Source organism: Caretta caretta, chromosome 4, assembly GCF_965140235.1.
Source record: "Caretta caretta isolate rCarCar2 chromosome 4, rCarCar1.hap1, whole genome shotgun sequence".
NCBI lineage: Eukaryota > Metazoa > Chordata > Testudines > Cheloniidae > Caretta > Caretta caretta.
Genome location: NC_134209.1, coordinates 137595116 through 137622562, shown reverse-complemented (window position 1 = coordinate 137622562; position 27447 = coordinate 137595116). Strand labels below are relative to the sequence as shown.

Sequence of the window (27447 nt, the reverse complement as noted above, 5' to 3'; positions counted from 1 at the left end):
ACTATATTAGATGTGCACATATTTATTAAACTCATCTAACAGAACCCCACATCTAGTGGGTGAATTTTGTTAAACATTCTGCCTAAAATGAAGATCCAAGTGTTAGGTGAACTGGGGTAAGGGAGCTCTGTCTCCACTTCCTTTTTCAGGCTCAGATTCAGGAAAGCACATGCTTTAGCTAACTTCCAGTAGGGATGCTTTGTTGAGTCACTAAAGGATTGTATATTCTCCATGTAACACAATTTGTTTAGCTAATATCCTAGGTCTAATATGCTGTGAATCTTGAGTTTCATTCTTGGGATCTGGACTTCATAAGTCTTATTTTTCCTCAGTTGAGTGTAGATGCATTACAGAACTCAAAATCCTCCTTCCCAGGCTCAATGATCCTGCCCTGTGTACCTCAGGACTAGGAGCTGCACAGGGGATGTCTCAGTGCCCCTCAGGTTATATGCAGTCATTTTTCAGAAACTTGGAGAAGACCAAAGTAAACAGACAGAAAAACATTAGAATTCATAGTTCCATTGACAGAAATTAAATTCAGAACCAAGAGTATGCTAGAGCTGCAACATTAGCACTAAATGAATTAGTCCATTAGGTTACATGGAGAATTTACAGGCAGTTATTGACTTCTATAGGGGAAAAACCCCAGAACAGCTATTGAAAAAGGAGTAAGAGACAGCATTACCCCCTGCTTTCTGTACCCAGCAGAACTTAGGAGCCTCTTCCTCCTCATCAGAAGACAACAGTATTAACACACAATTAATTATCTTCATTCAGAAGATATACCTCTGATTAAACAAGCATATTTTTTATTTTTTAAAAAAGGAAGTATAAAGACTTTTGTTAAATTAAGATTAAGATTGCTATTTAAAAAAATCTTCAAAAGTGAGGAAATGAATAGTTAAGATTACTGACCACATAATTGAAATAATACTGCCCTTAATAAATGGTATATCAGAAATCTGCCTAGAGGTAATAGTCAATATTCAAATTACAACTGACTTTGATCCACTGTATACAAAAAAACCTTAGTTTTTTCTCAGTGCATGCAATTGTTAGAAATATTTTAGTTGTTAATTTAAAAGTAAAATTGATACATTACATTCATGTTAAAAAATCATATTCAGACAAAAATATCCCTTTTACAACAACCCAGAAAGAAAAATAATACAATGTATTTGTCATAAAATATATCTAAGAATTGAATATAAATTGAATATTTGCACATTTACAGAAAAACGTGATTAAAATTTTTCTACTTCCAGCAAAATGTCAAAATTGTTTATCTTTCTCATATATACGAAGGAGCAGATTATGAAAATCCTTCCACAATTCCATGCATGGGTCCCTCTTGTAAGTAAGGTCCTCCTGAAATCTGTAGGCCCTTCTCAAGTTGGTCTCCCACTGAAGAACATAGAAGTTGAAGGTGCTGACCACTGCACAACACAATCAGCATCCTGTAGGTTTGTCCACGGGATTAATTTTACAAGGGGACTGCTCACGTGCACATTAATAGGGTGGCAAATTTGTCACAGAGCAGTCGTGGTAAATTAGTAAAAGTTGCAGGTTCAGGGGCATATAGTGTGTCATCAGAGCACTCTTGTCCTAGACTAGATTAAAAATGGGGCAGAGATAAGGTTATAATGAGTATTAAGGTTATAATTGTTAGCAATGTCTGTAATTGTTTTGTCAAACCACATAAGATGTGTAATGTAATTTAATTTCTGCAATTAATGACCTTAGCTATTAATTATGCTTTTTATAGCTTAGGATTTTTAATGTGCAGTTACAGCAACTTGAATGAAAATTTGTTAGTGAACATGTGTGCATTATAGGGGGAGTTGGTAGTGACCTTTATATTTAGGTTGCCGAACACTTTTCATTATAAAAGATTCTTTCAACCTTTTTTCAGGAAGCTCTTTATATGTCCATGTGATGCATTGTTTTTATCATGAATATGATTACCTCACTTGCACTCAGTTGAAACATCTACATTTGCCAGAATTAAATCTAACATTTCAAACCTCCTAGCACTTCAAACAGCTGCTTTGAGGTTTTTTTTTGTTTGGTTGGTTTTGTCAGATACCTCATACACCTACAGGACTAGAAATGGGTGCCATCAGAAATGGAAGATTCTGGGCTTTCCCAGTGCAGCGTACAATACTTGGAGCCCTGGAAGGCTCCAAGATACTGATAAACCATTTTAGATATTTTTTTTAAAAGCTCTTTTCAGTCATTTTTAGAAACTTTCTAAACCATTTAGTTTTTTCTTTGCCTCAGAGGTTTGTATAGCTGAAGTCATGTTACCCAGGGAGCCTGCCTTTAGAGGTGGAAGGATAGGAGAGATGATCCCAGTAAAGTGGTTTAAAATAAAGCAAACTCTAAAACACTTCTGAAATTAATTTCAAAAATACATGATGCCATGTGGTATGAAAAGATTTTAGCACCTGTTGGGGGTGACCTGCATAATTCACTCAAGGTTTCATCCCTCATGAGAATGGAACTTCACAAATAATGAAACCTTTATAATACATTATCACATATGATAATTTGTTTACACACACTGTGTATATGCATACATAGATATTATAGGTTGGATTCTGAACCACTGAAGACAGTGGAAGCTTTGCCATTTATTTTTGTGGGCATAGGTTCAAGCTCTGTGTGGGAGTACTTCTATGTGTTCATATAGAACATGCTTTGCAAAATTCTCTTCACCCAGCTTACTGTATTTGATGAGTAAAAATATCTTTAATTTTTTCATGATCATGGTGGTAACGGGTGAGTGGGTAAATATTCTACCCAACCTGGTAAATTTCCATGAGAGATTTGTGTGTGTGTTTGTGTGTGTATGTGTATTAATATAAATTACACATGCTTTGCTTGGGTAGGACTCCTTAAAATGTGAAACAGAAAATAAATATTATATTGCTCCAGGAAAGTTGCAGTCCATAATACTTGTTTATATTCTATCTCCGTTTTTTCAATTAAATGTAGGTGAATCTGAAGTAGTTAGATTTAGTCTAAATCCACACAGCTGAGGAAACCTGTGCTCTTTCTTTCTCATTTCTTTCTCTGAATTTTGACTGAGGGGCTTTTATCTCCTCCTAATCCCACCATTTCTGTCAGGACATAATCTCTTTCTCAAATTTACATTTTAATTACAAGGCCAGCTGAACTAGCTAAAATCAATAATGTCAGCATTCAGCAGCCTAACTTTCAGTTGAAACCCCAGCCTCTCTATTTCCTACTATCGATTTATCTCTTGAACACTGTCTACTTTATTGCTTCAGGCAAATAGGTGCCATTTGGTCAATTTAAACAAAAAGAGGTATTTGGACATTTTTATGATTCTTTCTAAAAGCAGATATTGGAACAAATTTGAACCCAGGTACTGTACTTCTGCTAGATGAAATACAGGGAATAGCTGAATTCTATAAAGGAATTTTACTTTTAAAATCACGTTCAGTGTCTTGTATTTACAACACAAATATAGAAGTTTCATCTGTCTGCTTTGGGGATTCTTGCTTTATCTTGTCACCAAAACTAATTTTATAAACAAATGTTAAAATGTGTACACTATAACAGTATTTGTTAATGCTGTAATAATGTATTTACCTTTCACATGTTTAGCCATCTTTCTTTTAATGGTTTAAAATAACAAATCAATGAAAAAATATTTTGTTCTTGCAACCCTTCAGAATTCCTGTATTGATCTTTTGGTTGTGATTGTATATATCTAAATGTCACATTGTTCATTTATCTCTTGGCTTTCCTGTGTGTGTGTGTGCGCCGGTTTAACTCAGTATGATAAGTGAGTGATTATGCTTTGCATATACAGTGTGGGAATCAGGATTATAACTAAAGTTTTGGAACAAATTTGGGACTTTTTTTTTTTACATGGGTCTTTTTTCCCCTCTTGAGTATGGAACTGCTAAGCTTTTTTTGAATATTAGCAGTGACTGGAATATAATGCAAATAGAAGTGCCCAGGACTCTTGGGTACAGCCTGTCCAGCCCCTTGAGAAGGCAACTACAAAACGAGTTTGCAAAGATGGATCTGCCATTCTCCCATTGGTGAAAAGTCAAAATCACCACAGGTGGATTATAATTGAGGATACCGATAGCCCTTGTTGCTTCAGGTGTAACAAGTAGTTCAGAATACACGGAACTGATGATCGCATGGGCGAGACCCCTTCCTGCGCTGTCCAGATCCACTCTTCCACTTTGCCAGGTATGTGGCCCTAATGGATAGTTTTCTGTTCCCTAAAAGAACTTCTTGAACCAGACCTGAGCATGCTAACTCAAAGGGGTTCAGCCCTGGAGCTTCCAGGCCATGAGATGGAGGGACTTGAGGTTCGGATGATGTAAGCATCCATGATCCTCAGAGATGAGATCCAGAAACGGAGGTAGGCTGATTGGTGTTTCCACCGAAAGATCCAGAAGGGTGGTAAACAAGTGCTGGCCAGGTCGGGGTTATCAGGATCAGGTTTGTGACTTCTTCTCTGACTTTCAGCAGGACCTTGTGTATGAGAGGAAAGGGGGGAATGCATAGTAGAGATGGTCTCTCCAGGGAAGGAGAAACACATCCATGAGTGAGCCAAGGCTGTGATTCAGAAAGGAACAGAACTGAAGACACTTCCTGTTCGTTTGGTTGCAAAACCGGTGTATCTGGGGAGTTCCCCACCTCTGGGAAAATGTTCTTTACGGTATCTGGGCGGATGGACCATTCATGATAGGAGAAAGACAAGTGGAGGCAATCCACTAACTCGTTCTGTCCCCTTGGGAGACAGGAGGCTTCGAGGTGGATTAAGTGGATATGCAGAATTCCCACAGGCAGAGAGCTTCCTGGGATAGGTGTTTCCCCATTCAAGACCTTAGCAATGTGCTCTCTACTTTACTTGTCCTGGAAAGTAGCCTTCTTGCTGGCCATCACCTCGGCCATAAGGGCCTCGAAGATTAGGGCCCTTACTTCAGAACCTCCATACACAGTCTTCTTTAAGGATAAGGTCCAAATGTGTCCTCACCCAGGCTTCCTCCGAAAGTTGGTGTTGCAATTCCACAATAACCAGGACATTTTCGTCCCGATCTTCTACCCAAAGCCACATGCCAACAGGCAGGAACAGAGGCTTCATTCACCAGATGTCAGGTGGGTGCTGGCCTTCTACATAGGAAGGACTAAATCATTTAGGAAGACTACTCAGCTTTTCGTGGCAGTGGCAGACAGGATGAAAGGTCTCCCAATCTCAACCCAGAAAATTTCTTCGTGGATCACTTCTTATATCCGTGTGTGCTACAACCTGGTGAAAGTCCCTGCTCCAGCCCTGATAGCATATTTCACAAGGGTGCAAGAGTCTTCAGCTGCATTCATGGCACAGGTTCCCATCAAGGATATCTGTAGAGTGGCAACATGGTCTCCAGCCCACAGTTTTGCAACTCACTATGCCATCACTCAGAAGGCCAGCGACGATGCTGGATTCGGCAGAGCGGTGCTACAGTCTGCTTGTCATTGAACTCTGACCCCTCCTCCTACATCTGCTTGGGAGTTACCTACATTGAAATTGACATGAGCAAGCACTCAAAGAAGAAAAAATGGTTACTAACCTTCCACAGCTGCTGTTCTTTGAGATGTGTTGCTCAAGTCCATTCCACAGCCCAACCTCCTACCCCTCTGTCAGAGTTACCAGGCAAGAAGGAACTGAGGGGGCAGCAGGGCCATATATACTGTCACTAGGAGGGCACAACTCCAGGAGGCACCGGAGCCAACCTGACGGATACCACTGAGGGAAAACTTTCCAGTGGTGGTGCACAAACCTACATTGGCATCGACATGAGCAACATATCTCAAAGAACAAAAGATACGGAATGTTAGTAACCGGTTTGTCTTCTTAGAGTGCTTGTTCATCTCCATTCCAATCAGGTGTGTGCACATACACAGTAGCTGGAAGATTTTTTCCCCGAAGCAGCAACCGTTGGTTTGGCCTGAGCAACCCCTGGAGTCACGCCTTCATGGCGCCCAATGTAGAGCCCTGCCGATCCACCACCCCCTCAGTTCCTTCCTGCTGCCAGTGGCGGTAGCTGGAACTTCCCCTTGCTCTTCTCTTGCTTCGGCAAGTGGATGAGCAGTGCTTTAGCTGTACGCTGTACATAGCTGGTTTCCAGTAGTTAGTATAGTTTAGTAGTTCTTTATAAGTTTCAGTTACAAGGGGTTCCTTCCCCCATTTATTACCAGGGCATGCCATGATCCCCAGGCTTTCAGACTTGCCAGATTTGCTTGAAGCGCATGCCAAAAAGTGACACCCCCACCCCCACACACACACCACCTGCTTACAATGCCTGGGTGAGAGTCACCAGAAAGACTGCTGCAAGATCTGTTGGGCTTTCCAACCAAGAACCATTAAGGAGAGGGGAGCAGTATCTCAAAATTCTCTTTATGGAGGCAGCTCTCTGACCTCAGTTGGACCCAGGCCCCAGGGACCCTGCTCCCAGCACGTTGTCTTCTGCGCGAAGCACTCTGGTGCCGTCTTTGAAGGATCCGATGCCAAAGAAAGATGCTGGCAAGGAAGCTTGGCATCGAGCCTCTCGGGGACATTCCAGCCTTGAGCACTGGTCCCAATTGCCGGCCCAGAAAAAAAAGAGGTCAGAGAGAGGACAGTCTCCCTCAGGTGGCGATAACCTTGGCCAGGAGAGTGTCTGAACTCCAGGCCCTAACCTCAGAGCCCCCTTATACTGTGTTTTATAAGGACACGGTGCAGCTCAGACCTCATTCTGCTTTCCTCCCAAAGGTTGTATCGCAGTTTCACATTAACCAGGACATCTTTCTCCCGGTGTTCTACCCTAAGCTGTACTCACTAGATGTCTGCAGGGCGCTCTACCTGGAGAGGACAAAGCCGTTCAGAAAATTAGTCCAGCTATTCTTGGCTGTGACAGACAGAATGAAAGGGCTACACATGTCATCACAACGCATTTGGTCATAGATCACATCCTGAATCCACGAGTGCTACAACCTGGTGGGGGTTCCCGCACCCCTGATCACTGTGCACTCCACCAGAGCGCAGGCTTCGTCAACAGCGTTCCTGGCACAGATTGCTACTCAGGAAATCTGCAGAACAGCGACATGGCCCTCCATATACACTTTCGTCTCGCACTATGCAATTACCCAGCAGTCCAGAGATGATGCAGCCTTCCGACGAGCAGTGCTACAATCAGTGGACGACTCCAACCCCACCTCCTGAACTTGGACTTGTGAGTCACCTGATGGGAATCGACATGGACAAGCACTCGAAGAAGAAAAAATGGTTACCCACCTTCTCATAACTGTTGTTCTTCGAGATGTGTTGTGCATGTCCATTCCAATACCCACCCTCCTACCCCTCTGTTGGAGTAGCCGGCAGGAAGGAACTGATGGAGTGGCAGGCTGGCAGGGCCCTGTATTAGGCTCCATGGAGACGGGACTCCAGGGGGTGCCCAGCCCGACCCTCTGGTTGCTGCTAGGGGGAAAATCTTCCACCTACTGTGCACGTTTGTGCACACACACCTGATTGGAATGGACGTGAACACCACATCTTGAAGAACAACAGTTACGAGAAGGTGAGTAACAATTTTTTTTAAAAACACTTCAGAGATGATCTCCACAATGTTCCTTGAGAGGCCGTTCTGCAGTCTAATAGACCTCCCTGTTAAGATTCCACTCCTTCTCGATATTTAGCCTATATTTTCCTCTGCTCAGTTTCATCCCATTACTCTTAATTATCATTGCCCTTATCTATCTGGTTTCCAGTAAATTTTGCAGTGCTCGTATCAAAGCCAATTAGAATGAATTTTTACATAGGATTTTTTAGACACAAACACAATCACCTGCCCAATGCTCACGTTAAGAAGTGGAAGTAATAGGTGAGCATGCTATGTATTCAGTGCTGCCAGTTAAGAAATGAAGGGTGGGATAGATGATGGGAAAGACTTCAAGCAAACTGGGTTGTTTTCCAGATGAAGGCTGTCACAGCTTGCTCAAACTTTCCTTCCCATGGAACAATAGCTTTTGTTGTTTTGGTTTTACAGTTTGTACTTGGGTTCGCATCTCTTATAAAGATGCTTACTTTATTTGTTTGAAAAGTGCAAATGTAAACTATTGGATGAGTGCATGTGATCAGGTCTCCCTTAGTGGCTGGCCCTCCTGGAGAATCAGAGCCTATTACTGCTACCTGCTAATGGAGCGGCTGTTTTAGTTCAGCAGGTAGAGGTCTATGCTTTTGATCTATCTAATCTAATCTAACTTTCACTAATCTTAACCGTCTGTCTGCCTATGTAAAACAGTTATATTGCCCACATCACTGCAGTAGCTGAGCTTTTGGTGCTGAAAATCTTGCAGTGGGTTTGTTCCTCAATCATGTCAGATTGTCATAAGGATGCTAGTTGGTGGGCATGCCCTGTGCTTCTGCAGGCACTTAGGTAGATGCTTTATCTTTGAAAGTAAAGAGTGCTCTTTTTTTCCTGATGGTTATCTAAGAAAGAAAAGATTCTGGTAGATTGCATCTGTTTGAGAATATACTAAAGGATCAAAGCTCTTTACATTGTCAGTGGAGCTGTTTCTCCTTTTGCAAAGCACTTAGGAAAAGAGATCACATTTCCAGCCCTTTTGAAGCCTGTTCTATGTATCTGAAGGGCCAGTATGGCAATTGGGAATCACCAGGTTGGAGGAAAAGCCTTAGCCACGCAGCTCTTTCCCATTAGTCATGCTCCTTAACTTGCTGTGGTGATGGTAGGCTGTAAGTTGTTGTTGGAGCTGCTGTGTCAGCTCTACACCACCAATGAATATCCCTACATCAGAGCTATTCCCCTGTGCCTGGCTGAGCCAAGTTTAGGTCTGCTTTGCACAGGGAATGTTACACCAAAGCAGCCACAGCACCGGGGAGCCTATGGCTATTAAGTCTGTTTTCTTTCTTCTGCTGATTTGCAACTTTATTTATTTATTTTTTGCATTTCTGTATTAGATAGGGAACTTCTCTTTAGCATCACTCATGGATATCATATTCATAGTTCCTTTCACATAGTACGCTGCCTTGGATTAGCAGTGAGTATGGTATGGACTCTGAGGGGGCTGATGTGAGACTATTACCAGCCACAATCATGTCAAAAAACAGTGTAGCAATTTGGACATCATCTTTTTGTTGTCTAACTTTTCTTTCCTGGTGGGATAATACAAAAGTGTCATAATGAGGTTTTACTGTTGATATGATGATAATACTTGTTTGTACCAAAATAATAATAATTTTCCCATAGTAGAAATAGTAATGTATCTACTGGCTTGTATCAGTAACATGCTGGTTGATGCCATTCCAACGAAAAATGTTAGTGAGGTAGCCACAATCTATCCACTCCTTTGATAGCCTTTCCAAACACTCTGATGTAGTTGTAAGATTTCTCTTTTTAAAGGCTTTATTTTTCCCCTCCTAAACATGCTGGGGGGTTTTATTTTTTTTTTGTTTGTTTTTTGTTTTTTCTGCAGGGTTGGCGCCCCAATCATCTCCGAAAGTGTTAACAAAAGGAATGGTCATGAGGCCAGCTTTGTTGAGCTCCCAGTCAGAAAGGAATGAAGAGGAACTTGATCCAACTTGTGCTGCTGCAACATTGAAACTTATCCAAGATAAGCTACCTAAGTTACCATCCCTAAACACCAGGTCATGATCATTTTATTTGTTTTAGAAACATCACTATGATGTTCCTTGGCTCTTTTAGTTACAAAAGCACTCCCAGAAAGTACACCCAGAAACGGGGCAGGCTAGAAGAGGTTAGGCCAGGGGTTCTCAAACTGGGGGTTGTGACCCCTGAAGGGGTCTCAGTTATTACTTGGGAGGTCATGAGCTGTCAGCCTCTACCCCAAACCCTGCTTCACCTCCAGCGTTTATAGTAGTGTTAAATATTTAAAAATGTGTTTTTCATTTATAAGGGGAGTCGTACTCATAGGCTTGCTGTGTGAAAGGGGTCACCATACAAAAGTTTGAGAACCACTGGATTAGGTTATAAAATATTACTTATTTGTATTTAAAATACTTTTTTTATACCCAGTCTTAACACTTGCGTGATTAGAAATCGAGGTTTTGCTAATCATTTTTTGTAGATTCTTTAGAAAATCTTTTACTAAGAACTTATCATAGGGATCCCATCCAAAAAAGGTTCTGTTTTCTGGGGGAATGTTATGGTTTGCAAATCCTAATACTAGGTTAGCAAATAAATAGTTTCAAAAGCCTTGGATTTCCTGGTGACTTACTGTGTCATAAATGCCAGCTATTGAGGCCTGTCATACTGATTTCAAAGACTATCGTTTGTCAATCCTACTCAGAGCTTCCTGAAATTTCAGTCCTGACTATGAATTACCGTAGAATCTCAAAGTTATGAACACCTTGGGAATGGAGGTTGTTTGTAACTCTGAACAAAATGTTATTGTTGTTCTTTCAAAAGTTTACAGCTGAACATTGACTTACTACAGCTATGAAACTTTACTATGCAGAAGATAAATGCTGCTTTAACCCATTTTAATTTAAATGAAACAAGCATAGAAACTGTTTCCTTCCCTTGTAAAATCTTTATTTTTAAACTTTCTCTTTATTTTTTAGTAGTTTGTTTAACACAGTAGTGTATTGTTTGCTTTTTTTTTTTTTTTTTTTTTTTGTCTTTACTGCTGCCTGATTGCGTACTTCCGGTTCCAGATGAGGTGTGTGGTTGACCAGTCAGTTCGTAACTCTGGTGCTCATATCTCTGAGGTTTTATTGTAGCGGAGATTGATATGCCATGCTTGCAAATCTCTGAGTGTGGACCCTAGTATTCCCTGTGACTGGCGTAACCTGCTAATGGACTGGCATCTCCCAAAATGACACTTCTATAGTGTAAAAAGCTAGCAGAAGCTGAAGCACAATCTTGCAAAGGCAAAGTGCTGTACTCCATTAGTTTTCTAGAGGGTTTAATCAATATGGCAATAACAAACTAAACTTAAAAATTTAGATTTCTAAATTCAAAAAAGATGTTTATGTGTTTTAATACTATAAATTAGTAAAACCATCATAATTTGGGCTACTGAAGTGCTTAGGCTCTGCAACTTCATGTTTTGGGTTTAGTGAATTGTTATCTAACATTGCATAACTGGTAGTGGGCATTCTTTAGTCAAATAGTGGAAGGCCATCCCTTTACTTGCTAATGATGCACCTGGTAAAAACCCCTTTATACTAATATACTTTGGAGTACTGTGTTTGAGAACAGCTAACAACCTTACCTACCTCTTTTCTTTATACACTTTTGTCCTTCTGTAACACAAAACTTCTGCTAAGGGAAAGGTAGAATTGGTGGTGGTGCTGAAAACCCCAGTAGTGCAAGTCTGGGAGATGGAATGCTGTGGACACAAAACAAGGATGTTGCAATCTACGTAATGACAGTACAAACATGGACATAAATCTACAGAAGCAAGACTGTTCTGAATTAGGTTTTCAACAACAACTTCACTGTGGCTTTTGTTGTACTACACCATCTATGATCCATTATTACATCACATACAGACCTTTAGGGTCCCACAAGCTGCTTTAAAAGATTTTTTCACAGTCATGAGCTGAGTGTTAATATAAGCTTAACAATATATTGTGCTCTGCTTGTATGACAGCATCACACTCTATATCCTAAAGAACAAACCAACTAAAGTAGATAGTAGAAGTCCTAGTGGATCTTAGATAACGTGAGTGTTGGTGCAAAAGGTTAGCAAAAGCAGGGAAATAATTGTGATCATTATTGTTCTCTATTGACTTTTTATTATCTTTCTCCAGTGCATCTGCAAATCCCAAGCCAGCAGCTTCAGGAGAGCTTGACAGTGAGACAAGAAAACTAGAAGAAGAAGAAAGAGCTAAAGCTCCTATAATACCCTTTGGATTAGATCTTTACTACTGGGGACAGGACCAGCCAACTGCTGGCAAAATTCACAAGTAAATACAGTCTGATTTTTCTTTTAAGAAACAAAAAGATTGGTTTAGTCTGAGAGGTTGTGCAGGGGATGAACCCTACTGCTTCTGATAATAATTACTTTTCTCCTTTCCTTTACAATAAGTGATCTATAAACATTCTTAGTAACTTTAACTTACAATTAGATGTATTTTGAGGGGATAGGATTTGAATTAAGTATTTTAGTCTTTCAGAGCATATCTGTATTTATGGTAGCACCTAGTCCAGCTGAGAGAGAGGCCCCATGTGCTCAGTGCTCTACAAACACAATACGAGACAGACCCTGCCCTGAAGAGTGTGCAATCTGAATAAGACAGACCAATGGTAGAAAAAAAAAAAGGATTATTATTCCCATTTTTATAGATGGAGAACTGAGGCACAGAGAGATCAAGTCATTTGCCCAAGGTCACACAAGAAATCTGTGGCAGAGCTAAGAACTACACCCAGATCACCTGAGCCCCAGCTTGAGTGCCTTAACAATACAACTATTGTTCTTCCTTGTTTGGGAAGGTGCTGTGCTTTCTTGTACACAGAGTGGTGCCAACTTTGTGGCAGGACCAGCAACACTAGGACAGTTTACACCTGCACCTCAGAGATTTGTTTCTAATTGGCAATTTTAAAACCTATTCATAGCCCTGTAATTTTTATTATTAACCTGGCATTCAAAGGCCTCCTTCCATTTTTTGCTCACACTGTAGCTCATGGGTATGCATCTGCTCTCTCCGAACAAGCAGGAGATTTCCATTTCCCTGACAAAGAATGTATCTGTATCTGCTGCAGAAATTGGCACTGAAGCACCACAAACCTGTAGGGCTTGTAAGTCCCACACTGGGTTAAAACAGGTAAAAGATTGGAAGTATGTGTGTGTTGCTAATCAAAAAGGTAAACTCTCATGGCCTCACTGGTATTACTTTGAGTTTGTTTTCTTACCAAAGCAAAACAGCTTAATCACAATTAGCTTTGTGTGGATATCTGTAGTAATAATGGTATACAAACAAACCATAACTGCTGCAGCAGCATGAAGCCTGGGGGTAATAGCATCATCAATTTTTCCACATTTCTGCACAAATGTGGAACATCAGTTTCCCTGGCACAGGGTCTTTTGTTCTGCCTTACATTACAGATGATGATGCTAACGCATTTTCTCTTTCATACTGCACTTTCCAGAAGAACAGCAAACTTCATGTTCTGCTGTTCTTCCCTAATTCGTTGATTTCTAATGCCTTCTTGGACAGAAACTCAAATGGTAATTGATTTCTTATTGTCTTTTGTTACGATTCACCCAATTTGATTTAGCTCACAGAGGTAACGTTTGCAGAAAGTAGCAATAGTAGTGGCAGTGTTTCTGTGCCCCAAATCATGTAAAACACTGCACAGACTTTGTGTTATTGAGTAGTCACTATGGAGAGTGAAATTTGACACAGTATGATGCTTTAACACACTGCCTCCCAAGTCTGTCCTGTCCTATGAAGTGAATTCTTTAAAGTTGATAGAATGGTAAAGGTTTTCAGTAAAGCCATAAGAAGTATTTGTCTGTGATGCTGCCTAAACAGTGGAAAGGCTTTATTTTACATTGCAAATTAGTTATTCAAGTCATAAGTGAAATCAGAAGCATATTTGACTGCCTGTCTGCCTCGTGTGTTTTATTTTTACGCTTCCCAATAAAATAGAGGGCACACTTCTAAACCTTATAGCCTATAACTACAGATATGCCGACCTAACCAAAGATAATTTAAGTAACTGCACACACATTATACCATTATCAGTGGGGTAGCCATGTTTGTCCGGATCTGTAAAAGCGGCAAAAAGTCCTGTGGTACCTTATAGACTAACAGACGTTTTGGAGCATAAGCTTTCGTGGGTGAATACCCATTTTGTCGGATGCATGTAGTGGAAATTTCCAGAGGCAGGTGTAAATATGCAAGCATTATACTGTTGACACCTGGGTAGAATATACTTTCTGAAAAATTAGGAGAGACATTGCCAGATCCTTTGACTTTATCTGTGGTAGAAATAAATACCTTACAAGATGCACTGAAAAATAAAGGAGGGGATATATGCAGCTTTTATGTAGACTTGTTATTTTTTAAATCAGATGTAGAAAATCTTCAACCTTCAGTTGCTTTACATTATAACTTGTTAATAACACTATTCTGAGAGTTTCTACAGGGAGATATATGTGGTATATCTTGACTTTAGTAAGGCTTTTAATACTGTCTCGCATGACCTTCTCATAAACAAACTAGGGAAATACAACCTAAATGGAGCTACTGTAAGGTGGGTGCATAACTGGTTGGAAAACTGTTCCCAGAGAGTAGTTATCAGTGGTTCACAGTCAAGCTGGAAGGACATATCAACTTGGGTCCCTCAGGGATCAGTTCTGAGTCCGGTTCTGTCGATATCTTCATCAGTTATTTAGACAATGGCGTAGAGAGTATACTTATAAAGTTTGCAGACAATACCAAACTAGGAGGGGTTGCAAGTGCTTTGGAAGATAGATTCAAATTCAAAATGATCTGAACAAACTGGAGAAATGGTCTGCAATAAATAGGATGAAATTCAATAAGGACAAATACACAGTACTCCACAGCTGAACACATACAAAATTGGAAGTGACTGCCTAAAAAGGAGTACTGCAGAAATGGATCTGGGGGTCATAGAGCATCACAAGCTAAATATGAATGAACAGTGTAACATTGTTGCAAAAAAAGCAAACATCATTCTGGGATGTATTAGCAGGAGTGTTAGTATTGTGTCCAGTCTGGGCGCCACATTTCAGGAAGGTTGTGGACAAACTGGAGAAATTCCAGAGAAGAGCAACAAAAATGATTAAAGGTCTAGAAAACATGACCTATGAGGGAACATTGGAAAAAAATGGGTTTGCTTAGTCTGGAAAAGAAAAGACTGAGAAGGGACATAAGTTTTCAAGTACATAAAAGATTATTACAAGGAGGAGGGGGGGAATTGTTCTCTTTAACCAGTGAGGATAGGACAAGAAGCAATGGGTTTAAATTTCAGCAAGAGCAGTTTAGGTTAGACTTTAGGAAAAACTTCCTAGCTGTTAGGGTGGTTAAGCACTGGAATAAATTGCCTGGAGAGGTTGTGGAATCTCTGTCACTGGAGATTTTTAAGAACAGGTTTAACAAACACCTGTCAGGATGGTCTAGCTCAGTGGTTCGCAACCCACAGACCACTTGCAGCCCAATCAATATGTAGCTGCGACCCATGTGACATCATTAGGGCCATAAAAGTAGTATATATATTGTGTGGATGCATCCCACATAACACAGAGAGCTCATATGCGGCCCACAATGGTAAATAGGTTGAGAACCACTGGTCTAGAAAATACTTAGTCTTGCTTTGAGTGCAGGGGACTGGACTAGAAGACCTCTTGAGGTCCCTTCCAGTCCTACATTCTGTGATTCTATGAGATTGTGATTATCAGGAAGCTAATTTTTAATGGCTGTTTAATTTAGTCAGCAGCTGATGTACATTAGTCTTTTCTCAAGGCGAGTAATATAACGGACTCTACAAAGAAGTTGGATTAAACTTTATTTTCAAAAAGTATCCTCAACGTTTAGCCCAATGACAATAGCCCATTAAGCTGTTATAAGAACTCTTAAATTCAATATATTCTTTTCTCCCTCTGTATGTGGAACTCCTGTTAATACCTAGTTATTCACCTGTATTGAGGACAGACTGTCTCTGAGGGCTTGGCTACACTTGCGGATGTAGAGCACTGGGAGTTAAACCAGCTTTTGGAGACTGCAGCAGGGAAAACGCTGCTGTGTGTTTCCACTGTCAGCTGCAAGCGCACTGGCGTGGCCACATTAGCAGCTCTTGCAACACCACAAAGAGCAGTACGTTGTAGTAGCTATCCTAGTGTGCAAATGGCTGCAGTGTGCTTTTTAAATGGGGGTCGGGGTGGAATCTGACAGGGAGTGTGTTGTGTATATGAGGGGGGGAGAGCGTGTGTCAGCATGCTGTCTTGTAAGTTCAGACAGCAGCAGACCTCCCTCCCCCTTGCCTGCCTCTCTCTCACGCAAACTCACAGCAGCAGCATTCCACAGTAATGGTTTGCTTTGTCCTGGGGCAGATACGCGTGCTGGCTGTCAGAAATGGAGCTTTGAAAGGGGAGATCCGCATACCTGCAGCTGAGTTCAAAACAATGACAAGAGTGGCCACTTGACTTCAGGGGATTATGGAGTGCGTTTCCGGAGGCCAATCACAGCGCAGTAATGGAAGACGTCATCCACACTGACACCCAGGTGTTTCAGCTGAGGCGCAGCAAGCATTATGCTTCTTGTAGAGGTGGATTACCAGGAGCACTCCAGCTGCAGAGTCCAGGCACTCTAAGTGTGGATGCCTCAGGAGTTAGAGTGGCCGGGGCTGATTTAATGCGCTCTAGCTTGCAAGTGTAGCCAAGTCCTAAGTGCATTGGTTCTTAAACTGTGAACTACAGAGTTCTTCTTCAAGTGCTTGTTCATGTCGATTCCAATCAGGTGTGTGTGCGCGCGCACATGCACAGTAGCTGGAAGATTTTTCCCCTAGCAGCATCCATCGGGTCGGCCTGGGCACCCCCTGGAGTTGCGCCTTCATGTTGCTCAATATTGAGCCCTGTCGACCTGCCACCCCCTCAGTTCCTTCTTACTGCCAGTGACAGCTGGAACTTCCCTGTGCTCTTGTCTCAACAAGTGCATTTATCAGTTTCTTACATTGCTCTCCATTAGTTTTCCATTGTTCGTTAATAGTTAGTAGTTCATTAGTGTTAGATAAGTTTTCTTCTACGCTTTCCTGACACCAGGGCATGCCAGGGTCTCCGGGCTTCAAAGCCTGAGGCGAGTGTATGTCCAGAAGCGAGCCTCACGCCTCGTGTCTAAAGTTTTTAGGAGAGGACCATCAGAAGGATCGTTGTGCCATTTGTAAGACCTTTAGGCCCAGGACTTTAAAAGACAGAGAGCAGCGCCTGAAGGTCTTGTTAATGGAGGCAGCACTCCACCCCAGCCCAACGCTGGGTTAATGGACCCTGTGCCGAGTACTTCCTCCTCGGTGCGGAGTGCTGCGGCACTGTCAACACGAGCACCAGTGCCGGGTAAGGATAAGGACTCACGGCACCATCCCGGCTCCACTCACGGGTCACATGCCACACACAGGCACCACTCACAATCGCTGGTGCCGCAAAAGAAGAAGAGGCCGGAGTGGGCCTGCTGGGCATTCAGGAGGAGGAAGCAGTGGAGGATGCAGATCCAATGGTGCACATCCTCACCCCCTCTGGACCTGCACATAATGCCCTGCCCCTCATAAAGACCATCTCTGACACCATGAAAACTCTGTGGCAGACCCAAGGCTCGTTGTCCACTAGAGTTAAGTGCAACGAAAGACACTACTTTGTGCCGTCCAAGGGTTATGAGCATTTATACACGCATTCCACACCTGACTCTCTTGTGGTTGATGCTGACAACCAGCGCAAGCGTCAGGGCTTCCAGGGACCCTCCCCAAAAAATCAGGAGGTGAAAAGGCTTGACCTTCATGGGAGAAAGATCTACTACACTGGAGGCTTACAGCTCCGCATTTCAAATCAGCAGGCCATTGTCAGCAGGTACTGCTTCAACACATTTGGGGCAATGGCTAAATTTTTGGAGCTGTTGCCGCAGGACTCCCGTGCTGAGTTTTTGGCTGTTGTGGAAGAACGGAAGCTCATTTCCAGGGCTTCGCTACAAGCTGCACTAGATAGGTACTTGCTATGCCTATGGCCATGACTTTGAAGAGGGGCTCCTGGCTCCAAGTCTCAGGCTTGCCATATGAGGTCCAACAAACTATTCAGGACCTCCCCTTCGAGGGTTTGGCTCTATTTTCCAAAAAGACGGATAAAAGGCTGCATAGCCTGAAGGATTCGAGAGCCACTCTCAAATCGTTGGGCCTCCATACTCCTGCTACACAGCATAAACATTTTAGGCTGCAACCTCCTCCACATTTCTACCAGCCACAGAACCGTCAGGGCTGCTCATGGAGGAGGAACAGGAACGGCAGAAGGTGACCGCACCCATCTTCAGGCCAGGGCTCTGGCCAATATAAACAGGCCTTTTTTAAGGCGCAGTTGAGGATAGCGCACTAGATACCCAACTGGATCCACCCAACTGTCCCTTCTCATCCCTTTTTTACCGTGCATAGTCCCGTATCACCTCAGACCTTTGGGTGCTCCACGCGGTAGAGAGGGGATACTCCATTCAATTCTGTGCCCTCCTGCCTTTCCACCATCCTTCCCCATCTCTCCTCATGAGCAGCTCCTTATCCACGAGGTGCAGTCGCTCCTATCTCTAGGGGCAGTGGAGGAGGTTCCTCAGGAGTACAGGTGCGAGGGCTTTTACTTCCAATATTTCCTTATACTGAAAGCCAAAGGTGGCCTGAGGTCCATCTTGGACCTGCGAGAACTCAACAACTTCATGAAGAAACTCAAGTTCCGCGTGGTCTCTTTGGCCTCAATCATCCCATCACTGGATCCAGCAGACTGGTATGCTGCCCTCAACTTGAAGGACGCGTATTTCCATATCATGGTCACTCAGCTCCCCATGAAGTACCTAAGGTTTGTGGTGAACTACCATCTTACAGTCCTTCCTTTTGGCCTGTCAGCAGCACCTCAAGTCTTCACCAAGTGCATGGCAGTTGTCGTCACCGCGTTCTTGTGCAGGCACCAGGTACAGGTGTTTCCATACCTTGACAACTCGTTGATCAAGGGCTGCTCCAGGACCCAAGTGGAAGCACAGGTCAGATTTATCAGAGCCACCTTCGACAACCAAGGTTTCCTTCTAAACGAAGCAAAATCGACACTCTCCCCCATCCAGAGGATAGAGTTTATGGGGCAGTACTGGACTTGACCCAAGCCAGAGCATACCTGCTGTAAGCAAGGTTTCAGGCCCTGACAGATATCATTCGAGGCATAAGACAGTTTCCCACCACCACAGCAAGAAACTGCCTAAAGCTTCTCGGACATATGACTGACTGTACCTACATTGTGCAGCATGCCAGACTTGGGCTTTGACCTCTTCAGTTGTGGCTCGCATCAATGTATATTGCTCAGCCCGGGACAGCTTGGACAGGTTCGTGACCCTGCCGTGCTCGGTCCTCGACTCCCTCATCTGGTGGCTCGACCCTCAGGAGGCGTGCTCAGGGGTCCCCTTTACCAGTCTGCAGCCGTGTCTCTCGCTTGTGATGGACGCATCAGACTTAGGCTGGGGAGCTCATCTGGTAGACCATAGGACTCAAGGTCTCTGGTCTCAGGCCGACCTGGCTCTCCACATCAACATCAGAGAGCTGAGAGAGGTACGCTTAGCATGCCAGACCTTCCATGCACACTTAACGGGACATTGTGCATTAGTTATGATGGACAATACAATAGCAATGTTCTGTATCAACAAACAAGGGGATGGGGGTTCCACGCTTTTTCGAGTGCTTGTTCAGGAGGACCACGTCGCTGCTCTGCAGATTTCCTGAGTGGGAACCTGAGCCAGGAAAGCTATTGACAAAGCTTGCGCCTCGGGAAATCTGCAGAGCAGCGATGTGGTCCTCCAGACATACTTTTGCCACGCACTATGCGATTACCCAGCAGGCCAGAGACGATGCGGCCTTTGGACAAGCAGTGCTCCAATCAGTGGAAGGCTCTGACCCCACCACCTGAACTTTGGCTTGTGAGTCACCTGATTGGAATTGACATGAACAAGTACTCGAAGAAAAAACAGTTATGCATCTTCTCGTAACTGTTGTTCTTCGAGATGTGTTCATGTCCATTCCAATACCCACCCTTCTACCCCTCTGTCGGAGTAGCTGGCAAGAAGGAACTGAGTGGGGTTTGGGTCAGCAGGGCCCTATATTGAGCACCATGAAGGCACAGCTCCAGAGGGCACCCAGGCTGATCTGGGGAAAAATCTTCTGGCCACCGTGCACATGCGCACGCGCACACCTCATTGGAATGGACGTGAACAACACATCTCGAAGAACAACAGTTACGAGAAGGTGAGTAACCATTTTTTCTTCCAGGTGGTCCATGTAGCTGCTTTCATTCCAGTGGTGATCCCCACCGCCTTAGAAAATTTCACTAGTCACATGCATGCATTTTCAAGCAGAGTTTCCTTTAGATTCCTCTGCTTGCTTGGGTTGTTGCACAGGAAATGAAGGCTGCAATCCAACAAAAGCACTTAAGTAAATGTGTGCTAAATTTCATGCATATGAGTAATCCCAGTGAAGTCAGTGGGACTATTCACATGCTTAAATGCTTTGTTAGACTGAGCCTTAGTTCTTATAATAAGTTTAGTTGTTTGTCATATAAATCTAACTATGATCAAACTTGCTGGCAACATCAAAATTGGAAGGGTAGCAAAAACACAGGCAGACAGAACCAAAACTGCCAAGTAACCTTGAGAAGTGGGGGCAGAAGGGGCTGCAGGCAGTGAGGAGAGATTTGCTATTAATAATTTTAAAGTTGAGATCTCTTTTTAAAAAAAAAAAAAAGAGGAAGTAAAGAGCACAGCTACAAAATAGGATGGGAGTGGACATAGCCAAGTGGCTGCCCCCTTTGCACTGAGGTGAGTTTATTTTCATCTTGTCTCTTTAACATTCTCCTAATATTAGTTATTCATGTAACCAAGCATTTGCAGAGATGATGTGTACCAGGTGGTCCATTAAAGGACTTCTGTCCTACAAAGTTATACACAACCCCTCACCCCCACCCCCAAAAAAATGGAAATCCACCACCTTTGTGTACTGCATAGGGAACATGCACCTAAACAAAATAACTCTAGTTTTCAACAGTGCTTTGTTCTTTTTTCATTTGCCTGCAAATATAGTTGTGAAAGAGTTGTGGGGGTGGGGGGAAATGGTTTATAAAGGCATAGTCAATGGAAGTGCTTATGGCTATGCAGACATCAGTCCATTATTTAAGCTCAACTCCCTAAAACATACCAGGCATCTTAAGGAAAGCTACAAAGAGGAAGACAACAGTTTTTTATTACATTGAAAAATACTGGATACAGATGTTTTTTTGGAGGGATTATGTTAAAATATCAAATGAGGCTGTGTCACACAGGGAAAGTTAGCCTGTATGCATATCATGAGTACCTCTTCACTTTAGCATGAATATAAATATTTGATAATTTTAGAAAAAAAATCAGACCACCAGGGGGCATTAGAATTTTACTGCAAGTTTATGTAAGGCTACTTTGTGTATAGCAATCTAAAATATTAGTATACTTTTTTTAGGGATCCTATGACTTCATTGTGGCTTTATAAAACTGTTGATATAGAGCTTGAAGTCAGTCCTATTTTAGGGAATTAAGAAAAAAAATCAAGCACAGCAGAATGAATCAAACTTACTTTTATTATCCATCACTTTACAATCCCACCACATCATTTGTAAAGCTAAAAAATACTTCATTTTTCAAGAGTTTCACTAAAATATTTATATATTGTAAAGGGTCTTTTCTTGGAATGTTTTTTAACAGTGAGAGTATAAAGACATTTTTGTCATCGTAAATTACGAGATGCATAGCCTCATAGAAGATTAGAGTTGGAAGAGACCGCAGAAGGTCATCTAGACAACCCCAACTAAATCATCCCAGCCAGGGTTTTGTCAAGCTGGGCCTTAAAAACTTATAAGGATGGAGATTCCACCACTTCCCTAGGTAACCCGTTCCAGTGCTTCACCACCCTCCTAGTGAAACAGTTTTTCCTAATATCCAACCTAGACCTCCCTCACTGCAACTTGAGACCATTGCTCCTTGTTCTGTCATCTTCTATCACTGAGAACAGCCTAGCTCCATCCTCTTTGGAACCCCACTTCAGGTAGTTGAAGGCTGCTATCAAATCCCCCCTCACTCTTCTCTTCTGCAGACTAAATAAGCCCAGTTCCCTCAGCCTCTCCTTGTAAGTCATGTTCCCCAGCCCCCTAATCATTTCCATTTCCCTCCACTGGACTTTCTCTAATTTGTCCACATCCTTTCTGTAGTGAGGGGCCCAAAACTGGATGCAGTACTCCAGATGTGGCCTCACCAGTGCCGAATAGAAGGGAATAATCAGTTCCCTCGATCTGCTGGCAGTGCTCATACTAATGCAGTCCAGTATGCCATTGGCCTTCTTGGCAACAAGGGCACACTGTTGACTTGTATTCAGCTTCTCGTCCACTGTAATCCCCAGGTCCTTTTCTGCAGATCTGCTGCTTAGTCTGTCGGTCCCCAACCTGTAAGCAGTGCATGGTATTCTTCCATCCTAAGTGCAGGACTCTGCACTTGTCCTTGTTGAACCTCATCAGATTTCTTTTGGCTCAATCCTCCAATTTGTCTAGGTGACCCTGGACCCTATCCCTAGCCTCCAGCGTATCTAGCTTTCCAACCAGTTCAGTGTTGTCCGACAACTTGCTGAGGGTGCAATCCATCCCATCATCCAGATCATTAATGAAGATATTGAAGAAAACCAACCCCTGGGGCCCTCTGCTTGGTACCGGCTGCCAACTAGACATCTAGCCGTTGATCACTACCCATTGAGCCAGACGATCTAGCCAGCTTTTTATCCACCTTTTAGTCCATTTATTCAATCCATACTTCTTTAACTTGCTGGCAAGAATACCGTGGGAGACCGTATCAAAAGCTTTGCTAAAGTCAAGATATATCACATCCACTGCTTTCCCCATATCCACAGAGCCAGTTTTCTCATCATAGAAGGCAATCAGGTTGGTCAGGTGTGACTTGCCCTTGGTGAATCCATGTTGACTGTTCCTGATCACCTTCCTCTCCTCCGAGTCTTACTACAGTGAATGTTGAAGCTAGTCTTGTATTATAAAACCGATTTGGATTCATCCCCCTAATATTGCCACGATTAAATTAATCCAGTTGTTATATGCCAGGATAGAATGTTTCTGAAACATATGAGGCAACTCTTAGGAGGAATTTGTAAGATGGGAAGATTTAAAAATTAGATTTCACTACAACTCTAAAATAGTTTTTAGCCTAGAAACACTGAGCCTAATTCTAATCTCACTTACACTAGTGTAAATAGGGAGTAACTCCACTTTAACCAGTGAAGTTGAAAGCGGGTGTGAGATCAACTTCAAGTCCTCCAGATTTGTTCTAAAGTTTGTTAGGGAGGACTCATTTGGGGCCCAATTCAAAAAACACTTAAGCACATTGACTTCAGTGGGACTTAAGGACATGCATAAGTGTCTTTCTGAATTGAGACCTTAGTTGTTAATAAAAGTGTTGTCTTGATATATTAGGCTATATGGAGCCTACAAAGTGCAGAGCTTCATTGCTGGGGAGTGACAGAGAGGGAACCACATGAGTGGGAGGCATAGGATGGAGGGAGACCGATCCATCCAGAGGCCAGTTATGGGAGTGCTTGGGAAGGAAAGAACCATGTGGAGGTGACTACAAGTGCACAAATATAGTGGATGTAAAATGTCCTTGGCTGCCCAATGTGTACATAAAGTCCTTATCAAGACCTCCTTCATTCAAATATTTCCATCTTGTATGCAATATGTGATGGATGTGGGAGTTGGGAGCAGAGTGAAGGTTCTTTGGGATCACTGAATTGCATATTTGTCTTTTTAAGACATTTCCTTAACACTCTTTTTCCAGACTTTCTAATATTTTTTGTTTTTCTGAGAATACTACATCATTCAGTGGGTAGGTCCTTCCCTCTTCTTAAGCAATAGATGTTTACTGCCTTTGCACCAGGGTAATAAAGGGTTGTGTTTTTTTTGTGGGGGAGGCAGGTTGTTGGGTTTTTTTTGGACCAGGAAATGGTTCTGCTTTTCATAAAATGACTATTTTTCATGAGATCTCTCCAGTTTTAAAATAAGTTTTCAGTATATTGCTTTTAATTTCCTGAAGAAACTTCCTGTAAATACTTGTGAGCTGATAGCAGTGTCAAAAAGAAGAGTTAACTATTGAACCTAGAAGAAAAATTGCTACAAGGTTCAGTTGATTGTTGGCTCCGTTCCCTAGTCTACAGTATACTGCAGTCTATCGTCACTCCAGCCCCTGCTCCTTTGCTGCTGTTAAAGAGCAAAACAGACAGGCATAAGAGCATACACTGAACAGTAGCTTAACTGTTCGTCTTACTTTATTTTACCTCATCTGCTTCACAGTAAGGTTATCAAGATGAGGATAGTGTTGACTATGGAATTATTTATTTTAAGCAGTTTTTGGCCCACTTTGACTTCTAAAGCCAAGTCACAACTGAAATTACAACGGCAGGCAGAGGCGGATTAGGGGTTTGTGGGGCCCTGGGCCAGAGCAAGTGGGGGGCCCCTCCCTGCCCCTTCTGCCTGCAGTCCCCCTCCCCCCCCTCCCCCGTGCTCCTGATGGGGAGTGGGGTCAGGGTGCGGGGGCACCCCAATTGGCTGGGGCCCCTGGGCATGGGCCCCGTTGGCCTAGTGGCTAATCCACTGGCTGTTAGGTGATAATATTAAATGGGAAATTGGGGAAGACAAGTTGTTTGGAAATGAAGGACACCAATCAGTCAAGCTTCCACAACATTTTAAGAATGTCTACACAATATAGCAGTTATCACCAGTTGTAGAGCCCTAGATTATTACAATTCATTAATATATCTCTGTGTTCAAGGAGGGAAAATTTTAACAGCCTACCAGCTTGTAAGAAGCTTAATTTTTTCTGAGAGAAATTGTTGGTAAAGACTAATATGCATGTGTTTTTTAAGTGCTCTTCTGCCTACTGAGCCCAATTCTTACCCAGCTGATTCCCCTGGGGTTGTATAGGTTCACAGTAAGTACAGAATTTCATTTATGGGCGAAAAGGTATATCTGTATTCTTTGTTTTTCCAGATTTTCTTCTCAACATCGATTTTGGGCACCTAATGAAATGGAGGAAGAGGTGGAAAACAAAGAAATAGCCGAAATGTTGAAAAGTAGATTTATAACTTTTTGTGGCAAATTTGAACCGGTGAAACATAAATGTCGAGCACCAATGCCTGACGGGAGACTATGTGAAAGACAGGATAGGATTAAGGTGCGCACTTAATACCATAATTTCCAGAATATGCCATACATAGAAAGGTCTCATCAAAATACTTGTTCAGAGCTTACATCTCATTGCAAACAAGGCTAAAGTGAGTGAAAATTTATGTTCAAAGAAATCTTCACTTGGTTAGCTCAGCCAGGCATCTTGGTCTTGCATGTGGGAAGCACGTCTTTTTAAGAGAAAATGGTAAATGATGTTTTGAAATGAGCTTTTAAGTATATTTGGCATTGCTGCATCTGCTTGTGTCTACAATGTTGCTACAATATGACTTCATTTATGATGAATATCTCTGGGTCCAATGTCATAAATCACAGACAAGTGTTTACTTTAGCAATTGAGGAAGTATTTTTATTTACGGGGCACCTAGTTTAAAAATCAAATATTTAATACAAGATTTCCTTATCTTTGTTACAAATAAACACCTTACATTATATTAAAAAATGGAAAATGGGTTTTAAAACTCTTATTTTTCACACTTTCTGCTGTTTGCTTGCTGTTTTACATTTCTGTCCATTTGGATAATGAAAATAGGCTGATTTCACTTTTTTGGTGGTAATTTCTACTCCGTTACAGTTGCAGGGTTTCATTTAAAAATGTTTTATTTGAGTTTCAAAACATTGCAGGGAATATTTGTTTAATAGGAATGTATGATGAATGTTTGTGGTATGGAAAAGTTTAGCAACTGGAATTTTAAAAGAATTACAGAGCCATTTCTGTTGCACTTAACTAGGTATTTATATCATGCTCATTACTGTTGTGTCTGAGCATCTGACAAGGAAACAGAGCCCAGTAGTTGTTTGCTGTGTGGTTCTTCCTTCTCCTCATTCAGTGCAGAAGTGTGTTTGACATTAATGACTTTTTCAAAACATTATAATCCTTATTGTTGAAGGGATAGCAAAGACATGGGCTTTTATGAGAGATTAGGTTTTTTATAAAAGCATAATTTTACAAAACTTAATTTACTGGACAAATTTGAACAATGTTTCCTTAATATTAAACATTTTGCTTGACTATTACAGTTCTTACTGAGTTTGCCATTATTAAAGGGTGTGAATGGGTTGAAATACTTAAAATGGAATTCCTGCATGTTAAGGGATTTAGCTTTAAAAATACAAATGTAGAATTAAAACCCTGGTTCCAGAGATGGCAGGGCAGCATTCTGTCTGTTAAATGGCCTGTTGTTTATTGCCGTTATACTCAGAGTTCATTTCATTAAGGGCTCAATCCTGTAAGGCTGTGAGTGCCTTTAACTCCCATTGAAGTCTGTTTATGGTTTCAGTGACAATTTAGGGCTCTCAGCACCTCATAAGAGGTGCTCATAATCTGGTCCCATATGCCAGTACAAAGTGTATCATTTAATTCCAAGAATTGACTACTAGCAACATGAGATTACATGGAAATGTTTAGTCTCCAACTCAAGTGTCATTTTTTTCTTCCCTCAGTGCCCTTTCCATGGGAAGATAATCCCTCGGGATGAATCTGGGAATCCTGTTAATCCAGAGGACAAAATGAGAGAAGAAAAGAAGAAGTTTGAGAAGCAGGCAGAACAGCCAGGTTTGTGTGGGAGATTAATTGGAAAGGTGTCATAAAGTGTTTGAAGGAGCTGAGAGGTTCACTCTGAACATAAGCATAGATATTGAGGGTGCTTTTTTACTATATCCATTCACTAAAGTAATCTTGCTTTGTAGTCATAACTTGATACTGTAACAGACAAGGATTTGGAAGAAAACTATGCAATATTAAGATAGATCAACAGACATTACTGTGATATGATCAGTGTGACCATAATTCACTGAACAACAAAACTGTTATCAGCCCATCATGTTAGCTGAGTACTGCTGAGCTGGTGCTAGAAAACAAGGTTAAAGGTAAGGTTTTGGCTGCCACAGTTCTTTGGGTTACAGAAATATTGGCCCGAGACTGTCGAAAGCAACTGCGATTTTTGGCTGCCCAACTTGAAACAGAAAGTGCTGAACAGCTGCCGCCTGAAAATCAGGTCCCTGGAGGGCGTCACAAATTGGACACCCAAAAATAACTAATTACTGCTTCCTCAAGTTGTGTCCGTATGGGTGCTCCACAGTAGGTGTTGTTGCGTCCCTGTGCTGCTGATCAAAGAACTTTGGTAGGAGTGCCAGTTCGGCTCATGCATGAGCTGTCCCCCTCCTTGTGCTCTGCCACAAGGCTAGCCCTCTTTGCGTGGGCAAACCTTCCTCAGTTTCTTCTGAACCACCCAGGGCCAGAGACAGAACTTTTAGCTGTCCGTTTATCAGATTGTTAATTCTCTAAATACTTGTTCATCATTCATTTTAGTTTCTTTTCTGACTATTACTTAGTTTGCTTTGAGTTTCTTTCCTTTTGTTCCTTTAACATTTTTTTTTAAAAGAATGTTTTTAATTTTAATTTCAATCTTTATTCACCTCTTCCTCTTTCCCTTGTCCGTGGAC

General features: G+C 42.1%; 1 protein-coding gene across 3 annotated transcripts in view; it reads left to right on the top strand.

The window, feature by feature from the left end:
* Nucleotides 1-27447, top strand: part of UVSSA (UV stimulated scaffold protein A) — a 95971-nt gene that overhangs the window by 46762 nt on the left and 21762 nt on the right. For all 3 annotated transcript variants that reach the window (XM_048849136.2, XM_048849133.2, XM_048849134.2), the window contains 4 exons: nucleotides 9505-9676; nucleotides 11807-11962; nucleotides 24808-24991; nucleotides 26446-26557. In XM_048849136.2, the coding sequence (XP_048705093.2) occupies nucleotides 9505-9676; nucleotides 11807-11962; nucleotides 24808-24991; nucleotides 26446-26557 (624 nt within the window). The remainder of the gene's footprint in view (nucleotides 1-9504; nucleotides 9677-11806; nucleotides 11963-24807; nucleotides 24992-26445; nucleotides 26558-27447) is intronic.